Source organism: Dipodomys ordii, unplaced genomic scaffold (genome assembly GCF_000151885.1).
Source record: "Dipodomys ordii isolate 6190 unplaced genomic scaffold, Dord_2.0 Scaffold11, whole genome shotgun sequence".
In the NCBI taxonomy this organism is placed as follows: domain Eukaryota; kingdom Metazoa; phylum Chordata; class Mammalia; order Rodentia; family Heteromyidae; genus Dipodomys; species Dipodomys ordii.
The window spans coordinates 14,811,701-14,831,242 of NW_012267227.1; the positions used below are offsets into that span (position 1 = coordinate 14,811,701).

The 19,542-nt window shown below is 52.1% G+C and overlaps 3 protein-coding genes across 3 annotated transcripts in view; 2 read left to right on the top strand and 1 right to left on the bottom strand.

The window, feature by feature from the left end:
• The first annotated feature begins 16 nt into the window (after positions 1-16).
• Positions 17-11,433, top strand: Duoxa1 (dual oxidase maturation factor 1). Its single transcript, XM_013010060.1, has 8 exons — positions 17-67; positions 754-871; positions 7,064-7,226; positions 7,740-7,797; positions 8,706-8,840; positions 8,985-9,198; positions 9,453-9,670; positions 10,554-11,433. Exons 3-8 carry the CDS (start codon positions 7,080-7,082, stop codon positions 10,805-10,807), a joined length of 1,026 nt encoding a protein of 341 aa, XP_012865514.1. The 5' UTR covers positions 17-67; positions 754-871; positions 7,064-7,079; the 3' UTR covers positions 10,808-11,433.
• A 1,372-nt stretch (positions 11,434-12,805) lies between these two features.
• On the bottom strand, positions 12,806-16,364 carry Duoxa2 (dual oxidase maturation factor 2). The gene is made up of 6 exons (XM_013009972.1): positions 16,218-16,364; positions 14,931-14,988; positions 14,046-14,180; positions 13,503-13,716; positions 13,196-13,410; positions 12,806-12,960 (listed from the first exon to the last, which is right to left on the bottom strand). Exons 1-6 carry the CDS (start codon positions 16,362-16,364, stop codon positions 12,806-12,808), a joined length of 924 nt encoding a protein of 307 aa, XP_012865426.1.
• Positions 16,365-17,571: 1,207 nt separating this feature from the next.
• The window catches only part of Duox2 (dual oxidase 2), an 18,923-nt gene continuing 16,952 nt past the window's right edge, over positions 17,572-19,542 (top strand). The window contains 5 exon segments of the mRNA XM_013009974.1: positions 17,572-17,618; positions 17,771-17,880; positions 18,149-18,313; positions 19,062-19,249; positions 19,356-19,536. Of these exon segments, the coding sequence (XP_012865428.1) occupies positions 17,572-17,618; positions 17,771-17,880; positions 18,149-18,313; positions 19,062-19,249; positions 19,356-19,536 (691 nt within the window).

The following is a 19,542-nucleotide window of genomic DNA, read 5'->3' on the forward strand; positions in this document are numbered from 1 at the left end:
AGAGGCGGGAGCGCTGGCGCCGGGACCCGCCAAGGTGCTCGGAAGCCACCGGCGCGCACGCAGAGAGGTGAGACCGCGTGTTAGGCTCGCCTGGCTCAGATGCGGGGTGTCCCTGCGGGGCTCGGGGCTCAGCGACGGTGGCCACGAGCGCGGCTGGCCCGCTTCTATTAAGTTGGTTGGGGTAGAGGAGAGGGTGGGAGAAAAGACAAAAGAGGGTGCAGTGGGGTGTGGGGAGAAGGCGAAGAGGCTGTCCCCAAACCCTCTCCATCCTGGTCAGCTCTCGGAAACTGAAGGGGACCATCCGACCTCTGCCCACGGAGCAGTCCTGATGCCAAAGCTAGGCATCCTGAGAACTTTCTCCAGACAGGACTCCGAGGCGTGGCGGGTGGGGGATGAAGCCGGGGGAGGAACTGCATTGCTGGGTTTGCATCGGAGACACCGAGTGCTTTGCGCATGGATGGGGAATGGGGGGGGAGGGAGAGGAGGGGGTTGGGAGGGGTAGTGGTGGCTGTAGAAGGGGGCAGACACAGGATAACCTGTCCTGGGACACCCATCCTTCCCTTCGGGCGCAGTCTGAGAAGGTTAGGGATGACAGGGCGGGGGAGCACCCCAGACCCGGTTTGGCCAGTCCTAACCTGGCCCTGAATGAAGAGAAGAGTAGAGGTTGGAAGGGAGTCCCATTCCCGCCCCCACTCCCCCCCCCCGCCAAAAGAAACAAAAAACCGGGAGAAAAGTGCGTGCTTTTGTTGATAGGACATCTGGACCGGGTCCCCTTCCTGACTCCCCCAGACTCAAAGCCCGCTTGTGAGGTTGCACAGCCAGAAGCCAGCACAGCCGCCGGCTGCCACACAGCGATTCGGAAGAGGAAAAGGTAGGGAACAGTGGTCTGGATTTTGGGGTTGGGGGGGTGGGATAGAATGTGACTACTGGAGGTTACCCTTAGCAGAGTGGGTTCAGAGGCCTTGAAGTGTTCCTGCTCTTATACTGGCCGCTAGGGGCACATTTTTCTTTAATGCAATTTTATTATTATTATTATTAAGGTGCTATACAGAAGGGTTAAGCATTTCATAAGTCAGGTAACGAGAAAATTTCCTGTTTTGAACAATGTCACCCCTTATTTCGCTTTCCCTCAGTTTTCCTCTCCTGTCCCTGCCCACAAAGGACATAGTTCATTTTTAGGGGTATCGTTGCTTGAGTTTTGCTGGACCAAATTAAGATCAAGTCAGGGGCTCCCCCTGGAGAAAGTTTGATAAGAAATGAAGGCAAGGGAAAGTTCCTTAGGCTATAAAAGACACCTGCTTAACAGATATTGAATCCTTACTGTCTTTTAACTGGATAGGTTCACTTGTACAATCACCCCTCCCCTGACTGCTTACCTCATCATCCCTCACTGGGGAGCCCTGTCCCAACTCACTCTTTAAATCTTGTTCTGTTTCTCCACCTAAGACCTCCTTTAATGCAACAACAACACCACACACACACACACACACACACACACACACACACACACATTCCACTTCCTCCAGAGGAAAGACAAAGACAGGCGTTCCTGACAGCTAGCCAGAGTCATAAATTTTGACATCTACCCAAGCCAGAGAAATAAAGCATGAAATTCCAGTAGCCATGCATTATCCAGTCAGAGCCTTTGACAGTTTTAGGGGTGTCACCTTCTGGTTCTTTGTAGGGGATTAGTAAAGGTACAGAGCACTTCACAAAGGCATGTGATTTGAGTGATGAAGACTGACACTTTACCAGGCTGAATTTTCCCCAAGACCACATCTTCTTTGTATTTGCTGCCTGCTTATTCAGGTCAGTATACACTGTGTATGTATACCAGCCACAGTGGCGAGCTAGGGGACAAGTGGGGCAAGGTGCGGTCCCTGAGCTCTTTTACTCAAGGCTAGCACTTTGAGCCACAGTGCACTTCTAGATTTCTGGTGGTTAATTGGAGATAAGAGTCTCACGGACTTTCCTGTCCCTGTTGGCTTTGAATTGAGATTCTCATTTCTCAGCCTCCTGAGTGGCTAGGATTACAGGAATGAGCCACTGGCGCCCAGCTCAAGGTAATCTTGACATGAGTTTTTTGTTGTTGTTTTTTTTTGGGGGGGGGGATCATATTAGAACCAACTCCATTGTCAGACTTTACATGTCAACAGGGAGAAAGATAGTACTGAGGACTGAATAGAAGCTCTATCACTTGAGCCACACCTCCAGACTCTTTTTTTGACATTGGTTCTTTTCCACACTGTGGCTCACTTTATCCCCCGTGGGTAGAGGGCTATGATCCTGGTACCTATGCCTTCCCATGTCACTGGGGATGACAGATACATTCATGGTACCACACTCTGCCATTAGTGAAGATGGTGTCTCAGTTCAGGGCTGGCCTTGCACCATGACTGCAGTTTCGCTAGGGCTACAGGCTTGAGCCACTACACCTGGCTAACCCAAAAGACAGCAGGATTTCCGGAGACTTTTTTTTCTGAGTCCTACTTCTTCATGTTAGTTTAGTAATGAAAAGTAAATGGAGCTCAGGCTCATGAGAGTTAAAGTTAAATGAGATTAAATGTAGATTAAGGAAGAACAAATTATAAATTTGACCCAGAAGAGATTTAAGAAAGGCAAATTTTATCCACCAAACGCTTTGTGCTATTGTTTTGGAAATCACTCTCGACCTTGCAATCCTCCTGTCTCAACCTCTCAAATGCTGGGATTATAGGCATGCACTACCACTGTAGGCTTGCCAACTGCCTCTTTTGCTTTAGTCACTTTAAAGCAATATTTTGGAAAATTGGAAATAACATTATCCTTCTGTACTTAAGACAGAAAGACTTTTGTTAGTGTTTCTTTGAAGCATGTTAATAGAGATGAGCTATTCTTGTAAAAAAATTATAACCTCTCATTAAACTAAATGCAGGAGCCAGGCATCCATGGCTCACGCCTGTAATCCTAGCTACTCAGGAGGCTGAGATCTGAGGATTGAAGTTCAAAGCCAGCCTGGGCAGGAAAGTCCATGAAACTCTTATCTCCAATAAGCCATCAGAAAACTGGAAGTGGCACTGTGGCTCAAATGGTAGAGCACTAGTCTTGAGCTGAAGAGCTGAGGGACAGTGCCCAGGCCCAGAGTTCAGGCCCCATGACTGACAATAAAATAAAATAAAATGCAGGAATAGTACTACTATATGGTCTGAAGCAAAATACATTGCATTATTTGTTATTTGCTTGTGTTAAAAATATTTGCTTCTGAAATTCCAGCACATAATATGTGTCTACTTATGAACAACTTTGCTTTATTTTCCCAGCTTATTAACCAAGATATTCTACATTTTATGACCCTTCCTCCTACAGCCTTTTACTTTAAAAAAATGGCTTAAATCTAGGCATCATAAATTCAATAAAAAAATTCAGCCTTAAAATAAATGTCACTCATCACATATTTTACAAAATAATTTAGTTAATAAATCCTTAGTTACACATCCTCAGCTAGGGTTGAAATGTATGTTTCATATTCACTTAAACACAGATATTCATGCTTGGGTCTTTGCTAGTTTTGGAGGCTCCAATATATTGGAAGAGGCTTTCTGAAAATATTTTGAAATCACTGAACAGTGGTTAGTGAAATCCCTTCTTCTATCGGTGATACTTGATTATTGTGTTGTATGTAGTATGGCCAGTGGTGGAGCATAGCTCCCCCTTGTGTGAGGAATCAGAAGCAACACGTGGAAAGAACTCATTTGTATTTGGTCATTTGATCCAGAACTTGATTAGTATATACATTACAAGTAGGCAATATAAAGATGAGAAGATTAAGTGTTTGCCTGCGAGAAGATTAGAATCTAATAAGGAGACAATGTGAAAACAATTAGAGGCCTGTGTAATTGTTGTGATCATGGAGATATGCTCACATGCAATTACAATGTTCCAGAGTAGGGAACATTTGGGCTGGCCCAGTCATCTCAGAGGGAACTTGAGAGAGGAGGTGGAGCAAGCTCAGACTTGAAGAGTGAAAAGGTATTTGCCAAAAGGGGTAGAGGATTTCAGGTAAAGAAAAGGCTTAGCGTACAAAGGCAGGAAGGCAGGGAGGGGGGAGGCTGGGAAGGGATGTGAAGGGTAAACAAAAGGAGGAGGCTGCAATGCTTGGTAAGAAATGTACACATTATTCTGCCCATGTAATTGTAACCCCTCTGTACAGTATCTTCACAAATAAAATAAAATAAAAACAAAGGCAGGAAGGCTTGGAACATGTCGGATACATGTAGAGAAGAGTTGCTATAGACTAGACGGGGCCCAGGGTAGAGATGGACCAATGGGGAAGGATACCAGATCACAGAGCACCCTATGTGTGACAGTGAGACTAGCTTTTACCTAAAGTAAAGAAGTGAAGTGGTCCTATTTGCCTTTTAGAAAAATCAGAGGCACTGAAGAAACAGTCAAGGGCAAACATCCATGAAGTAATGAGTCCATTGAGTTTGATATCCAGATATTCATTGGAGAACTTTCAGTGCCCAGGCCCTGAGTTCAAGCCCCACAATTGACAGAAAAACAAGCAAACTCACTAAAAGGGACCTGAAGATGATCATATCTAGTTGAAAATGAGGGAGAGCTTTACCTGTCCCATGCTACCATGTTAATGAGGGAAGAACTGCACCCAGACCAGAACTGTCTCAGGAGTCTATCCAAGACCTGCTAGAGGAGGAGATAAAGATGGAGTAGCCAGACACTGATGGCTCACGCCTGTAATCCTAGCTACTCAGGAGGCTGAGATCTGAGGATCATGGTTCAAAGCCAGCCCAGGCAGCAAAGTCCATGAGACTCTTATCTTCAGTTAACCACCAGAAAACCAGAAGTGGCACTGTGGCTCAAGTGGTAGAGCTGAAGAGCTCAAGGACAGTGCCCAGGCCCAGAGTTCAAGTCCCATGACCAAAAATTTATTTTTTTAAATGGTGTAACTAAAAAGCCTCTTCTTCCCAACTGACAGCTTATTTGTAATATTCTTCACATGTTCCATATTCAAACTAATTCACCCTGTGAAGCAGACATGACTTTTCCCAGTTCTCACTAAAGCTAGGTCTCTGTAGAGGTCATGGAAATTGGGAGAAGCAGAGGTGAAATTCAAACCCTATGGAGCTTCTGGATTCCACAGCTTACATTTCATATCACTTAAAACTGTGTGTGCATGACTCAAGTGCTAGAGTGCTTACCTAGCAAGCTCAAGGCTCTGAGTTCAAATTCAAATATTGCCAAGAAATGAGCTGCATGATTACATTATGGCACCTCAGCAAGAGATTTGCTGAGATGACACTGCAGAGTGAACAGAGCTTGGACCATTGGTGCTAAAGTCCTCCCCCCCTCCCCCCCCCGCCCCAAGCTCACATTTTAACATTTCTTTTTTTGTGGGTCATGGGGCTTGAACTATAGGCCTGGGCGCTGTCCCTCAGTTCTTCAGCTCAAGGCTAGCGCTCTACCACATGAGCTCCAGCACCACTTCTGGTTTTCTGGTGGTTTTATTGGAGATAAGAGTCTCACAGACTTTCCTTCTCTGGCTGGCTTCGAACCATGATCCTCAGATCTCAGCCTCCTGAGTAGTTAGGATTACAGGTGTGAGCCACCAGTGCCCTTCACATTTTAACATTTCTGAAATGAGGTGTGATTTGCCAGTAATGGCTGTCATGGTTTAAGTAGTAATTCTCTCTCTCTCTCTCTCTCTTTCACTTTCTTCCCTCCCTCCCTTTCTTCCTCCCTTCCTTCTCTCCTTCCCTCCCTTTCTTCCTTCCTTTCTTCCCTCCTCTCTTTCCTCTCCCCCTCTCCTCCTCCCTCTCCCTTCCTCCTTCCCTCCTTCCCTCTCTCCCTCCCTCCCTTCCTTCCTTCCTTCCTCCCTCCCTTCTTTCCTTCCTTCCTTCCTTCTCTCCTTCCCTCCCTTCCTTCCTTCCCTCCTCTCTTTCCTCTCCCCCTCTCCTCCCCTCCCTCCCTCCCTCCATCCCTCCCTTCCTTCTTTCCTTCCTTCCTTCCTTCCTTCCTTTCTCTTTCTTTTTTGTATGTAAAATAATAGTAGGCCTTGTGTGTCCAGGTTCCATTTCCCCAGTACTCTGTCTGTAATGGGACAAATAAGTTCCAAGCTCAGTATTCTGGCAGAGAAAACCAGTTAATGAGCTGCAACTTGAGCTCGGAATTCAAGTGTGAGAGAAGGGTCAATGTGACTGATGTGAGCCTCTGGAAGACATCTGGCCCAGCACTACCTCGTGGGGGGGTGGAGGGGGTGGGCAGGGGCTCCTTCAGAGCTTATTCAGGTGAACTAGAGTTCAGTTGTTCTGAATTCATCACAAGGGGAGTCAGAATGCTTGAGAAAGCTTGGTCTGACTGCTGTGGGCGGGGCCGGGTCTGGGAGTCAGTCCTCTAATGTGCAGTGGGACTGTATACTTAGCAGAGCTGTTTGGCTTCTGTTGCTTTGGGAACAAAGGAAGAAAGCTAATCTTGTAATAGGCTCTCTCTTTTACCCTAAGGCTTTAACTCAACAGTTACTACAGCTCTTTTTTGTTTGTTTGTTCTGTGATCTATCTGCTTGTGCTAGAGAATTGTATCTCTTAAGTAATCTGAGAAGAAATGGGAAGCTTCAGCGGTAATGTTGGCACTGACTGAGGAAACTAGGGGTTAGGAAGAGAGCACAGGATAGCAGAGGTGAGCTGCCAAAACTTTAATCAGATCAAAACAAACAAAAAAATGATGGAGCAAGGAAGACTGAAGGGTAAGGCCCAAAAAGGTGAGCTCCAGAGCTGAGGAACTAGTCTAGTTTATTCTCCATTGCAGCTCCACCACAAAAAAGAAAAAATAATAATAATGTCTGGAGACCAAGTGCTCACACCTGTAACTCTAGCTACTCAATAGGCTGAGATCTCTGAGAATCACGGTTTGAAGCCAACCAGGCAGACAAACCTGAGAGACTGGTGTCTCATCAACCAGCAAAAAAGCCAGAAGTGGAGCTGAGGCTCAAGTGGTAGACCACACACACACACACACACACAATGTGCCTGGTCCATAGAAGGCACTCTATAAATGTCTGTTGTTACAGAATCACCTCCAGCAAAATGGCTGCTCTGGGGCACACATTCCCTTTCTATGCTGGCCCCAAACCCATCTTCCCCGTGGACACCACCTTGGCTGTCATCATCACTATCTTCCTGACTGCTTTGGTCATCTTTATCATCATCCTGCCTGGCATCCGGGGCAAGACGGTAAGAAACAAATCCAGCCCTGGAGACCCAAGCCCCAGAGACACCTCAACCTCAGAATATAAGATACAGACTCTGTCCACAACCAGATTTAAGGAAAAGACTCCAGTGCTGAGAAAAACATCACCACCACCCTTAGCAGGGAGTTGCATCTCCCCTTCCCTCCCCATCCCCATTCAGAAATCCAATAGAGAATTCTTTTTTTGGTCGGTTGTGAGGCTTGAACTCTAGGCCTGGGCGTTGTCCCTAGCTCTTGCACTCTGCCACTTGAGCCACAGCGCTACTTCTGGCTTTTCCTGCTTATGTGGTGCCGAGGAATCGAACCCAGGGCCTCATGCATGCGAGGCCAGAACTCTACCGCTGAGCCACCTTCCCAGACCCCCAGTGGAGAATTCTTGTCCACGCTGGTGTGGTCTGATCTCAATGGAATCCCTACCTCTTCCCAAATGGGGGAAGAGGAAGGGTGAGGAAGGGAAGAAGGCTCTGCTTCCTGAGCCCGCCTTCTCTGTGACTCAGAGGCTGTTCTGGCTGTTCCGGGTGGTGACCAGCTTATTCGTCGGTGCTGTGATCCTGGGTGAGTGCCAAGCCCGGATGATGACGACGTGGGCAGGCGTCCCTGTCTCCTGTAGCTCGCTCGCTCGGCAGCCTGCTTGCCTCTCCTGGTTTTTCCAGAAGGGGTTTTCCATTTCTGCTGGTGATCCAGCTACATCCCTCTTGTCCCTGCACTCATTCACTTGCCCAGAGAAGGTGGCAGGGAGCCCTTCTGTGGTTGCCTCTCCTCAATATTTGGGTCAGTGGCCAGAAGACTTCCCGGGATGGGGACAGGAGTGGAAAAAATGAGGGAGGGCTGGCGGCTGGCTTGGCTTTGGTGATTAGGCAGGAAGAAGAGATAGAGTCTATGTTGAAGCTATCTGCACTTGTCCATTAGGATATATGCTAGGATACTCTCCTACCCCTGCCCCCTGTTCCCCTGCACCTCAGTGAATGTTCCTGAGTTGGGGCAATGTATACAGAGTTGTAGATCTTGGATTTTGGTGGTGGTGGTCGTGGAGCTTGAACTCTGGGCCTGGGCGCTGTTCCTCAGCTCTTCAGCTCAAGGCGAGCACTCTACCACTTGAGCCACAGCACCACTTCCAGTTTTCTGAGTGATTTATTGGAGATAAGAGTCTCACCGACTTCCTGCCCAGGCTGGCATTGAACCTTGATCCTCAGATCATAGCCTCCTGAGTAGCTAGGGAGATGCATGAGCCACTGGTACCTGGCTTAGATCTTGGATTTTTTAACCCAAGTATTCTTTCCCAACAATGGTGGTTTGACTTCCTAGGAGCCAAACCCTGGGCTAGTTTATGGGTCTGCAATGATGATGGCCCATACAGACACGAAGCCCTTGTATCTCTCCTTATTGGCTAACCTCCACCTCCATGAGTTCCCAAATACCCAACTCCTCCACACCCTGCCTCCCCCCCCCCCGACTTTCTCCAGCTGTGAATTTCAGCTCTGAGTGGTCTGTGGGCCAGGTCAGCGCCAACACAACATACAAAGCCTTCAGTCCCGAGAGGATCAGCGCTCGCGTGGGGCTGCAGGTCGGGCTCAGAGGAGTCAACATTACACTCATAGGTAAGGGACGGTACTTATGTGTGTGTGTGTGTGTGTGTGTGTTGGAGGGATGATGGGAAGGGTAGAACCAAAGCTGTCATCTCTCTGTTGAGTGATGAACCCCTGGATTTCTGCCCAGTGGAGATGAACTGTTACATTCCCCAGGAACTCCGGTGCAGCAGCTCAATGAGACCATCGATTACAACGAGGAATTCAACTGGCCTCTAGGGGGCGCCTACACCGAGGCCTATGCCAAGGCACTGGAGAAAGGCCTACCAGATCCCGTGCTCTACCTGGCCGAGAAGTTCACCCCTCGAAGTCCATGTGGCCTGCACAACCAGTACCGCCTGGCCGGACACTATGCCTCAGTCATGCTGTGGTGAGCCATGGAAGGAGAGAGATAAGTCCTCCCAGACTAGACGCAGGAAGCCCGTTTCTTCCATCTCTCCTTGTGTGTGTGAGCATTCTGAATGGGATGGGGCTGGTCTATGGGTCGCCATGCGTGGCTGGTTGGGAAGCCCACAGGCAGGAATCTCCTCCTCCTTAAGTCCCTGAGTCTCCACATGGGTCCCTTTAGTCTCACCAGCAGATACAGGTGCCCAGGCCTGTTCTCACTGAGTCCTGGCTCTTCAGGGTATCATTCCTCTGCTGGCTGCTGACCAATGTGATGTTGTCCATGCCTGTGCTGGTCTATGGTGGCCACATGCTGCTGGCTACTGGCATCTTCCAGCTGTTGGCCTTGCTCTTCTTCTCCACCACCACGTCACTCACCCCACCCTGCCCCCTCCGCCTGGGCACCGCTGTGCTGCGAGTTCACCACGGTCCTGCCTTCTGGACCACCTTGGCCACAGGTGAGACCCGCTCCTAATGACAGGCACTGTGGGACTCAGGGCTGAGAAGGCTGCTTCTAGAGGCTGAGATAACTTCTGCCCTCTTAAAAGCCAGAGCCCTCAACTCCTGGATTTCTCCTCCTGATGCCATTTCCTCTTCTTCCTTATATGCTTGCTTCCCTGTATCTTCTCGCTCTGTCCCTTTTTACCTAGATCCTCCCTGGACACTCACGCCTGTCATCCTAGCTACTCAGGAAGCTGAGATCTGAGGATCATAGGTTCAAAGCCAGCCCGGGCAAGAAAGTTCATGAGACTCTGATCTCCAGTGAACCACCAGGAAACCGGAAGTGGCGCTGTAGCTCAAGTGGTAGAGCGCTCGCCTTGAGCTGAAGAGCTGAGGGACAGCGCCCAGGCCCAGAGTTCAAGCCCCACGACTGTCAAAAAACAAACAAAAGAATTCCAGCTCCATGTCTCCTCTCACATAGCCCTAAATCAGTTTGTCCTACAGTTTTATTCATCCCCCCCGCCCCCCGTCTAACCCTTTGTGTCCCTATTTACCTCTTTTCTCCTCTTCTTCCTGTTTTTAGAGGCAAACTCGGTCTCTTCTCCTCCTCCCTTTCCTTCTCCTTCTCTCCTTCTTCCTCTTCATCCTTCTCCCTCTTCTTTTCTCCTCTGCTGTCTCTCCCTCTGCAACTGGGATTCAACTAAAAGATGACTGGGCTGCGAATCTGGAAATGCAGAACACTAGACCCTCCTCAGTCATATGACTGGAAGCCAGCCAGTCCCTTCTCAGAGCCCTCATTACCCTGAGGGTGGGCCCAGGTCTCTCTTAAAATTGATGTTCCTATGAGATCTCCTTGGGAAGGTATTCCTAGAGCTAAGCCCCTGTGGCCCTCATCCTCAGGACTGCTGTGTATGCTGCTGGGCCTGATCCTGGCGGTGGCCCATAAGATGCAGCCTCAGAGGCTGAAGGCTTTCTTCAACCAGAGTGCGGAGGACCCTGTGCTGGAGTGGAGTCCCGAAGAAGGAGAACTCCTGACTCCCCGCTACAGGGCGGTGACTGACAGTCCTGAACCCCAGGACATTCCCCTGTCAGAGACTCCCTCTGAGGCATGCTGTAAGGAGGAACACCCCAAAGATTCCGATTGTGCCCTGTAACTCCAGACATGGAGAGGAATTCCTCTCCAAATCATGGAGCCCTCAGGATTCACCAGAACAATCAATGGGGGGTGAGGGGGGAGGGAAGGGGTTGAGGGTTGTATTGGACCCACAGCTCCAACCTACAGGTGAAGGAAAGAAAAAAGGAGGCTCTACAAAACAAAAGCCCTAAGGTACTGAGCAGATGTGGCTCCTACCCAGAAGCCCTGTGGCTATGATCAAACCAAGCGAGAGTGGCTCTTATTTTTGCACAGCAATGCACTTTTCCTGGATGCTTCCTCTCTTCAAGGTGTCCTTCAGTGAAACCCAGCTTTCTCGAAATAAGGAATGTGTGGGGAGGCAGAGCGGTTCCAAAGTGATCTTCTTTTGGTCCTTCTTGGCCCTCAGCTACTTTTGTTTTCTTTCTTTTTTTTCTGGATCACCTTTTCTTCTAAGTGACCTCTTGGTCTGCACTGGAAAGAGGAGACCACACATCTCAGGCCGGGTCTAACATTAACCAGCTGTTCCACATTCACTTTGTGCCTCAGTTCAGTTCCCAGATATGTCAAATGAGATTGTAAGATTTGCCAAGGATTTTTTTTTTAAGAAAAATAAATAAATCCTAAGATGTATATTTTTATACCTGACTGGCATTTACCTTGGCTCTAAGACAGTCTTCCCCCTCACAAAAAAACAAAACTGGGAAGAATTAGTAATCAATTCCAAACCCTATTCCTTTCCCAGTCCATTCAGCTTGGCCAAGAGAAAGAATAGGAAAGTCACTGCCTGGTCACTAAACCCTACCCAATCCGGCCAGGGCAGCTCAGGAAGCTGGCGCCGGTTGATTCCTATCTGGCCTCACTAGAGGGCGCTCCTCCCAGAGCCTTTCTGTTTCAGTTTTTTTTTGTTTTGTTTTGTTTTGTTCTGGTTTGTTTTGTTTCATTTTTGTTTTTCGATTTCTCCAAAGAGAATGAGATTCGCAGAATTAGAGACTGCAAAGTAAAAGTTGTTTCCGGCCCAGCTAAACCTCTTGAGGCACGTGGATTCCAAGAACCCAAAGAAGCCATGGAAAGTGACAGGGGAAAGAAAAAAAAAAATTAAAGGCTGGGTGCTAATACTCATGCCTGTCATTCCAGCTACTCAGGAAGCTGAGATCTGAGGATTGTGGTTTGAAGCCAGCCTGGGCAGGAAAGTCTGTGTGAGACTTTTTTTTTTTGGTTTTGGCTGTGGGGTTTGAATTTGAACTCTGTGTCTGGATGCTGTCCCTCAGCTCTTCAGCTTAAGGAAACTGCCCTACCACTTGAGTCACAGCTCCACTTTCTGTTTTTTGGTGGTTTACCTGAGATAGTCTCATGGAGGGACTGGGAAGGTGGCTCAGTGGTAGAGTGCTTGCTTCACATGCATGACGCCCTGGGTTTGAATTCTCAGCACCACAGAAGCAGAAAAAAGCCGGAAGTGGCACTGTGACTCAAGTGGTGGAGCGCTGGCTTTTGAGCTGAAGAGCTGAGGGACAGCGCCCAGGCCCAGAGTTCAGGCCCCACGACCGACAAAAAAAAAAAAAATAGTGTCATGGACTTTCCTGCCCTGGGCTGGCTTTGAACCGTGATCCTCAGATCTCAGCCTCCTGAGTAGTTAGGATTACAGGTGTGTGTCACCAGGTGTGTGTGACTTTTATCTCCAATTAACCATCAACTCTCCCCCCACACACACCACGTGGAGCTATGGCTCAAATGGTAGAGTGCCAACCTAGAGCAGAACAAAAAGGCTAGGTAGGGCCTTGAGTTCAAGCCTCAGTACACACACACACACGCACACACACACAACCTTTTAAATAATCATAAAGTTTACTTACAACCCACCCTGCTGCATGTGGGCAGCATGTCCACTGGCAAAGGGGGGGGGGTGAGGAACCAACAGCACCTTGCTCTCCTCCCCCATCCCTCCTCCTCTCCCCCCCCCCCACTGACTGCCCCAGAGACCTGGCCAGGCACTGAGTAGCTGTCCAGCACTGTGTTTCCTTTACAAGGCAGTGGTGATCCCCAATTGCGGGGTGCTGAGGGTGAAAGGCGGGTTACTGTAGCCCTGGACACTTTGATCCAGAAGGATGCGAAGAACACGGGGCCGGGTGTAGTGCAGCAGCACCACCGCCCCTCCCAGGAGGAGGCTCAGGAGGCCTGTATGGGGGGAGGGGGAGGGAGGGGGACAGGAAGGGGAGGAGGGACACAGGCGTGAAGCGGACACAGCAGGGAAAACCCCAGGCTGGAAACCAGGGGCCCTGTCCCCCACTCCTTCCCCTTTTGTGTGTGTGGGGGGGGGATGGGGAGGGCTATCCCTGGGAGTTCCCTCTCCAAATGCGCATGCGTGCGCGCTCCTCTTCCCCCCCCCACCCCCCAGCCCTTGGGTTCTCACCCGTGGCCAGCGTGACCCAGAAGGAGGCGCCGTAGCGAGGCGTGAGCGCCGCGGAGCCCGGGCGGAAGGTGCAGAGCGGCACGGAGGAGACCGAGGCGAAGGCGAAGACGGCGAAGAGCGCGAAGGCGCCGGTGGCCAGCAGCGCCAGGCCGCCGTACAGCGCGGCCGGCGTGGACAGCAGCGCGTTGGCGACGATCCAGAAGCAGAAGGCCACCCTGGGGGGGGGGGACCGAGTCCTGCGATCGGGTCCCGCGATCGATGATCGGTCGGTGATCACACCCGGCCCCGCACACCGCCCCGCGCTCACCACAGCGTGGCCGCCGCGTAGTGTCCCGCCAGGTGGTATTGGGGGTACAGCCCGCAGGGGCTGGTCGGGGTGAATTTCTCTGCCAGGTAGAGCACGGGGTCCGGCAGCCCCTTTTTCAGGGCATTCACGTACTCCTTGGTGTAGTCTTCGTCCAGACGCCAGGTGAACCTCTCGTTGTAGTCGATGGTCTCGTTCAGCTGCTGCACTGGGGTTCCTGCAAGGGCGGGGAGGGGAGGGAGGGGCGGGGTCAAACGAGGGGGACCCCCCTCCACACACACACCCCGTACAAGGTCATGGACCCGGAAACCAAACTGATTTCCATTGGGTGGGGCGCCCCCGGGGGTGGGGTGGGGAGGGGGGGGATGCAGATGGGTTGGTTTATGGTTGGGAGAAATCACAACTCTACCAATACCAAAGGCTTGGTGGTGCTGAGGTGTGTCTGTGTGTCTGTGTCTGTGTGTGTGTGTTTCCCCCCAATCTGAGGGCTGGGAAGAGGGCAGCTACCCCTCCCTCCCACCTTCCCTCCCTCAACCATGGCCTCACCTCTGAGGGTGATGTTAATGCCCACCAGTCCCACGTGCAGACCGACGTGGGCTTGCACACGCTCCACACTGAACGCCTTGTACGATGTGTTGGTCCACACGCTGCCCACGAACCAGTCTCCACTGAAGTGCACAGCTGTGGTGGTAGTGGTGATGGGGGAATGGAATTTAGGAGAGTAATGAAACAGAAGAGAGCTGGGTCTAGGGGGTCCAGAGAACTGGGGGGTCTAGGAGGTCCAAGGAGCTGGGGGAGGAGTCTAGGGGATTCCAACAGAAGCACAGAGAAGAGCAGAAGGGTAAGTACTGCAGAGGGGGCGTGTGTCACACACTTGCCATCTCAGCTTTCCAGTTACTGAGGCAGGACAGACAGACCAGGGGTGACAGTGAGTCCAGGTCTCAAAGAAACAAACTAACACAAGCCAGGTGCTCCTGCCTCACACACTGGCAATCCTAGCCACTGCTTAGGAGAATGAGAACAGCTGGAGGCCAGCTGTTCAGAAAAGCCCAATGCAACCAAAAGACTCTTGGGGTGGCAACCTACAACAGCCATCCTAGCTAGTACAGAGAGCCTAAAATAGATGGATCGTGGTTCAGGCAAGAAGCAAGACCTTAGGTCAAAAATAACTGGTGCCAAAAAAGAGGGGGAGGGCGCTGGAGGGGCATGCTTCTGTGGCGGACCACTGCTTAGCAAGCACAACCTTGAGTTCAAATCCCAGTGCTTCCAAAACCAAACAAAATACAAGACCAAAAAAACTGCATATTCAAGAGTGGATAAAGAAAAGTGTCGGAAGTGGGAAGGGAAGCAGATCCCATTTCCCCAGGTACCCTCTTCCCACCCCATTCCTTACCCGTTTCCCCCTCCCCACGGGCTGAATCACATACTCACCCACAATTTCTGCTCCTATGAACAGGCTGAGAAGAACTCTCACCAACCAGAACCAGCGCTGCAGAACAGACACTCGAGTCAGCCCCCAAGGCCTCTCCCTCCACTCCCTGCCACTTCAATCTCAGTCACACTCCCTACCTTTTACCGCTGATGTCAACATGTGCTTTTCCTGGACCACTGACATTTTGAGGGTGCTTTTGTTGTTGTTGTTTGGTCATATGCTCCCACCTTACCTGGTGTCCAATTTCCAGATCCACCCTGCCTCTGAGCACTTTTACACCCCCAGCTATCTGGCACCTGGCCCCCAATTAACTTCTCCCCAGCCACTGCTTGGTGAGGCTCAGTGAGTTCAGAAGTATTAGGAAAGAAAGCAAGGATCACCCCCCCCAAAAAAAAGAGGGAGGCCCCAGGGCTTGGTGGCCAAATAAATGAGGCAGAAATATAGGTATTACTAAGTACAATGGTTCCCTGGCAACTAAAATAAAAAGATTGACAGGCACTAAGATTGAGGGTGGTCTCGTATTTGGAAGAAAAAAAGAAAAAGCACAACCTCGATTCTGGAGGAAGGGAAAGTCTAAGACAATGACTGTCGTCTGCTACAACTTAAAAATCCTGTGTAGGATCCTCTTAGTCCCTAAGAATGGGACACCCATGTACAGCCAAACCCCTCCTTTGGGCCAAGACCAAAGGAGAATATATCAGTCTCAGCCACAGGGGTCTGTCCTCTTGGCAGGAAAGCTGTCACCTGCAGGACAGGATAGTTTGATCGCAGTAGAGGGAGATCATGGAGCTGGTTATTAGACTGGGTGCCCACTCTTTGCCACAGCTGGGGTTCCTTTCCAGGAAACCTTGGATCAGGAACTCCCCCTGCTCTTGGTTTAAGAAAAAGGGGTGGGGGGGAAGGGGGGAAGGAGAAAGATTGGGATTGGGGGGGAGGGGTGGGCTGGGAAGGGATGTGAAGGGTAAACAAAAGGAGGAGGCTGCAATGCTTGGTAAGAAATGTACGCATTATCCTGCCCATGTAATTGTAACCCCTCTGTTCACTATCTTCACAAATAAAAAAAAAAAGAAAAAGGGGTGGGGGTGGGAGTGGGGGAGTTGTTTTTGATCCAATTAGATTTCTGAATTCGTTTCTCCTGACCTTATGTTTAATTTTTCTGGAGATCCTTGCAGTGGTCTTGGTTATCCTGGGTTTTAGGCAGGACTCCCTAATATTTCCCCCCCTCCTCCGGCCCCCACTCACCCAAACACCCCCACCTTCCCCGCAGCTTTTAACACCCCTCTTACCGAGTGACCACGGATCCCAGGCAAAATGAGGAGGAAGCTGGCAGCCAAGGCCAGGAATACCAGAATGACTATGAGCAGTTGGACGCTGAAGCCAGCAGCATGCCGGGGCTGGGGGTAAAAAGGCAACACACCGTTCCACAGGGTCATCCTGCAAGCGGGGGTGGGGGGTGGGTTGGGGGGGGAGAGCTCTGCGCCCCCAGAGAGAGCTGGAGTGTGGGGACAAAAGCCAATCAAGTGTGAGCGAGCTCAGTCTGAGCGCAGAGAAAGAGAGAGAGGTCCCCCACCCCCAAAACCCTCCCAGCGCTCCGGGGTTAGTTCTCCCGAGCGGCTGCGCTCCGGGGTTAGTTCTCCCAAGCGGCTGCGCTCCGGTTGGAAGTCCCCTGGGGAGACCCGCACCTGTTTTTTTGTCTTTATACGGGGTCTGAGCCCGGGACAGGCGCTATGCAAATGAAGGGCGGGTATGCAAATAGGACGGGAGCCCCGCCCACCCCGCAGGCGGGAGAGTCCCGCGGTGCAGACATTCACACCCGCTGCACAGTCCAAGTGGACACCGGCGGCGCCGCACGCAGCCGGGAGACGGGGTTGACCTAGGGGTGAGAGGCGGGTGGGGTGGGGAGGGCAGAACGGTTATTGGTCTTCCTTAGCCCTCGCTTTCCATGCATGGGTATTCTTTGCACATGGGGTGCGCGTGGAGGGGGAAGGGGCCAGTCCTGGGTTGCCAGTTCTTCTGATGAGCAGGAGAAGTAATACCTAGCGAACTGGGATAGGGGGTGGGGAGGGACGGGGGCGGGTGGTTCCCAGGCTTTGGGCTAGAACCTCCTAGAAAACTAGGCCAGTGCTGTCTAGGACTAGTATGGGGTCCAAGATGGTTCCCAGTGGGTTTCTGTGATTGAAGTTTTAGCCCTGGGATGGGGCGGGGGTGAAGGTAGGAAAAGAACCAGCTCTCCTGGAAAGAGTGAAGATGTAGATTCTCCTCTCTCTGTCTCTGTCTCTGTCTGTCTCTGTCTGTCTCTGTCTCTCTGTCTCTGTCTCTCTCTCACCTGGGGCTTGAACTCTGTCCCTAAGCCTCTTTTGCTCAAAGCTAGCACTCTACTACTTGAGCCACAGCACCACTTCCGGCTTTTTCTGTTGATGTGGTACTGAAGAATGGCACCCAGGGCTTCATGCACACTAGGCAGGCACTGGACCACTGAGCCACCTTCCCAGCCCTAGCAGATGTAGGTTCTTGATGCCCCAGAAGTAGAAACTCCTGGCTCTCCCCCCACAAGGCTGACTACATAAGTGTGTGTGTGTGTGTGTGTGCACCCCTCTCAAATCCTTTCCCCTCAACTCCCCTCCAAGACTCAGGGACACCATGCTGAGAGCAAGAGCCCTGATATTCCTGGGAACTCTGCTGACTGGACCCGCGGAGGGTAAGCATCCTAATTTTAGAGGTACATGCTGGGGGTATAGGAAGAAAGATGTGCAGACAGGCGGCTGCTCAGTCTGGGATGTTGGGTCCAAATGACGGGAGGGTGGAAGGGGTCTGGGGGGGCACACAGTGCTAAAAGGATATCTCTGGGTGCCCCCCCAGGGGGCCAGGACACGCCCCCACTGGCCTGGGAAGTGCAGCGCTATGACGGCTGGTTCAACAATCTCAGGCACCATGAACGCGGGGCGGTTGGTATGTCGGGGTGTTGGGATGGGTGTTTTGGGGGGGTTGCAGAAGCCGGGGGGGATGCACAGCAGCCCTGGCTTGTGGAATGTGAGATGAGGTAATGGGCACTCAGTCCAGCTTCTAATGCACCTCATTCCTACCTCCCCAACCCCTCTATCCCCCCCAAAGGGACATGTCAGAAAAGGTCGAGGGCTGGAAGGGGGGGCGAATGCATGAATGGTGTGGGGGGGGGTAACCCAGTGCTCCACAGAACCTAGCCCTTTGCCTTCTCCAGGTTCGCGGCTGCAGCGCTTAGTCCCGGCCCATTACGCGGATGGCGTCTACCAGGCCTTGGAGGAGCCGCTGCTGCCCAACCCTCGCCGGCTGAGCGATGCGGTGGCTCGGGGCCGAGCCGGGATGGCGTCGCTGCGCAACCGCACGGTGCTGGGCGTCTTCTATGGTGAGCGCAAAAGAAAAAAAAAAGAGGGGGTGAGGTGGGGAGGGAAGCCATTTAACACCCGGAGGTGGGAGTTGGGGAGTGAGGGGTCGGGAGGGGTGGGGACGTTGGGGTTCCCTTGCCAGTCTTCAAGAGACCAGCCCGGATCCCCAAACTGCATGTCTGCTCTGCCTCCTCGTTCTTGGAAGGCTTTGGAGTGTCTGTCTGCGCAAGGGACATTTGCCACCCCCACATCTCTGTTCCAAAACCCCAGGCGGGTCACTGAACCCCCCCCCATAATAGTATTGAGGCACAGAGGGGCAGGGAAGTGATTTGCTCAAGGGAAGAAGGGGTGAGGGCTTGCTATTCATTCCATCCTTGTGATTCTCCATGCTTCTACCGTGGAGAAAGTTTGAGGCCCAGCAAGGTGCCGAGTGGCTCACGCCCGTCATCCTAGCTATTACTCAGGAGTCTGAGCGCTGAGGATCATGGTTCAAAGCCAGCCCAGGCAGAAAGTCTAGGAGACTCTGATCTCCAATAAACCACCCCAAAACTGGAAGCGGCGCTGTGGATCAAGTGGTAGAGCACTCGCCCTGAGCTGAAGAGCTGAGGGACAGCGCCCAGGCCCCGAGTTCAAGCCCCATGACCGATCCCCTTCCCCGCCCCCCAACAAAAAAGAAGTTGAGGCCCACAGAGCGGGGACCTCTGTGCTTTGGCCCTGGCCCTGGGTCGGGCGGGCGGCGCAGGGCCCGACGGTGGGGGTTTGCTCCAGGCTACCACGTGCTGTCCGACCTGGTGAGCGTGGAGACCCCCGGCTGCCCCGCCGAGTTCCTCAACATCCGCATCCCGCCCGGAGACCCCGTGTTTGACCCCCAGCGGCGCGGGGACGTGGTGCTGCCCTTCCAGAGGAGCCGCTGGGACCCCGAGACCGGACAGAGCCCCAGTAACCCCCGGGACCTGGTGAGGACGCGCACACCGGGAGCTGGGCATGCCTTAGCACTTGGGGGTCCCCCCCTTTGCCCCTGGGGTCCAGTCCTGCCCGGCCCTGACCTTCCCCCCCCCCCAGACCAACCAGGTGAGCGGCTGGCTGGACGGCAGCGCCATCTACGGCTCCTCGCACTCGTGGAGCGACGCCCTGAGGAGCTTCTCCGGGGGACAGCTGGCGTCGGGGCCCGACCCCAACTTCCCGCGGGCGCCCCAGGCCGCGCTGCTCATGTGGTCGGCGCCCGACCCCGCCACGGGCCAGGGCGGGC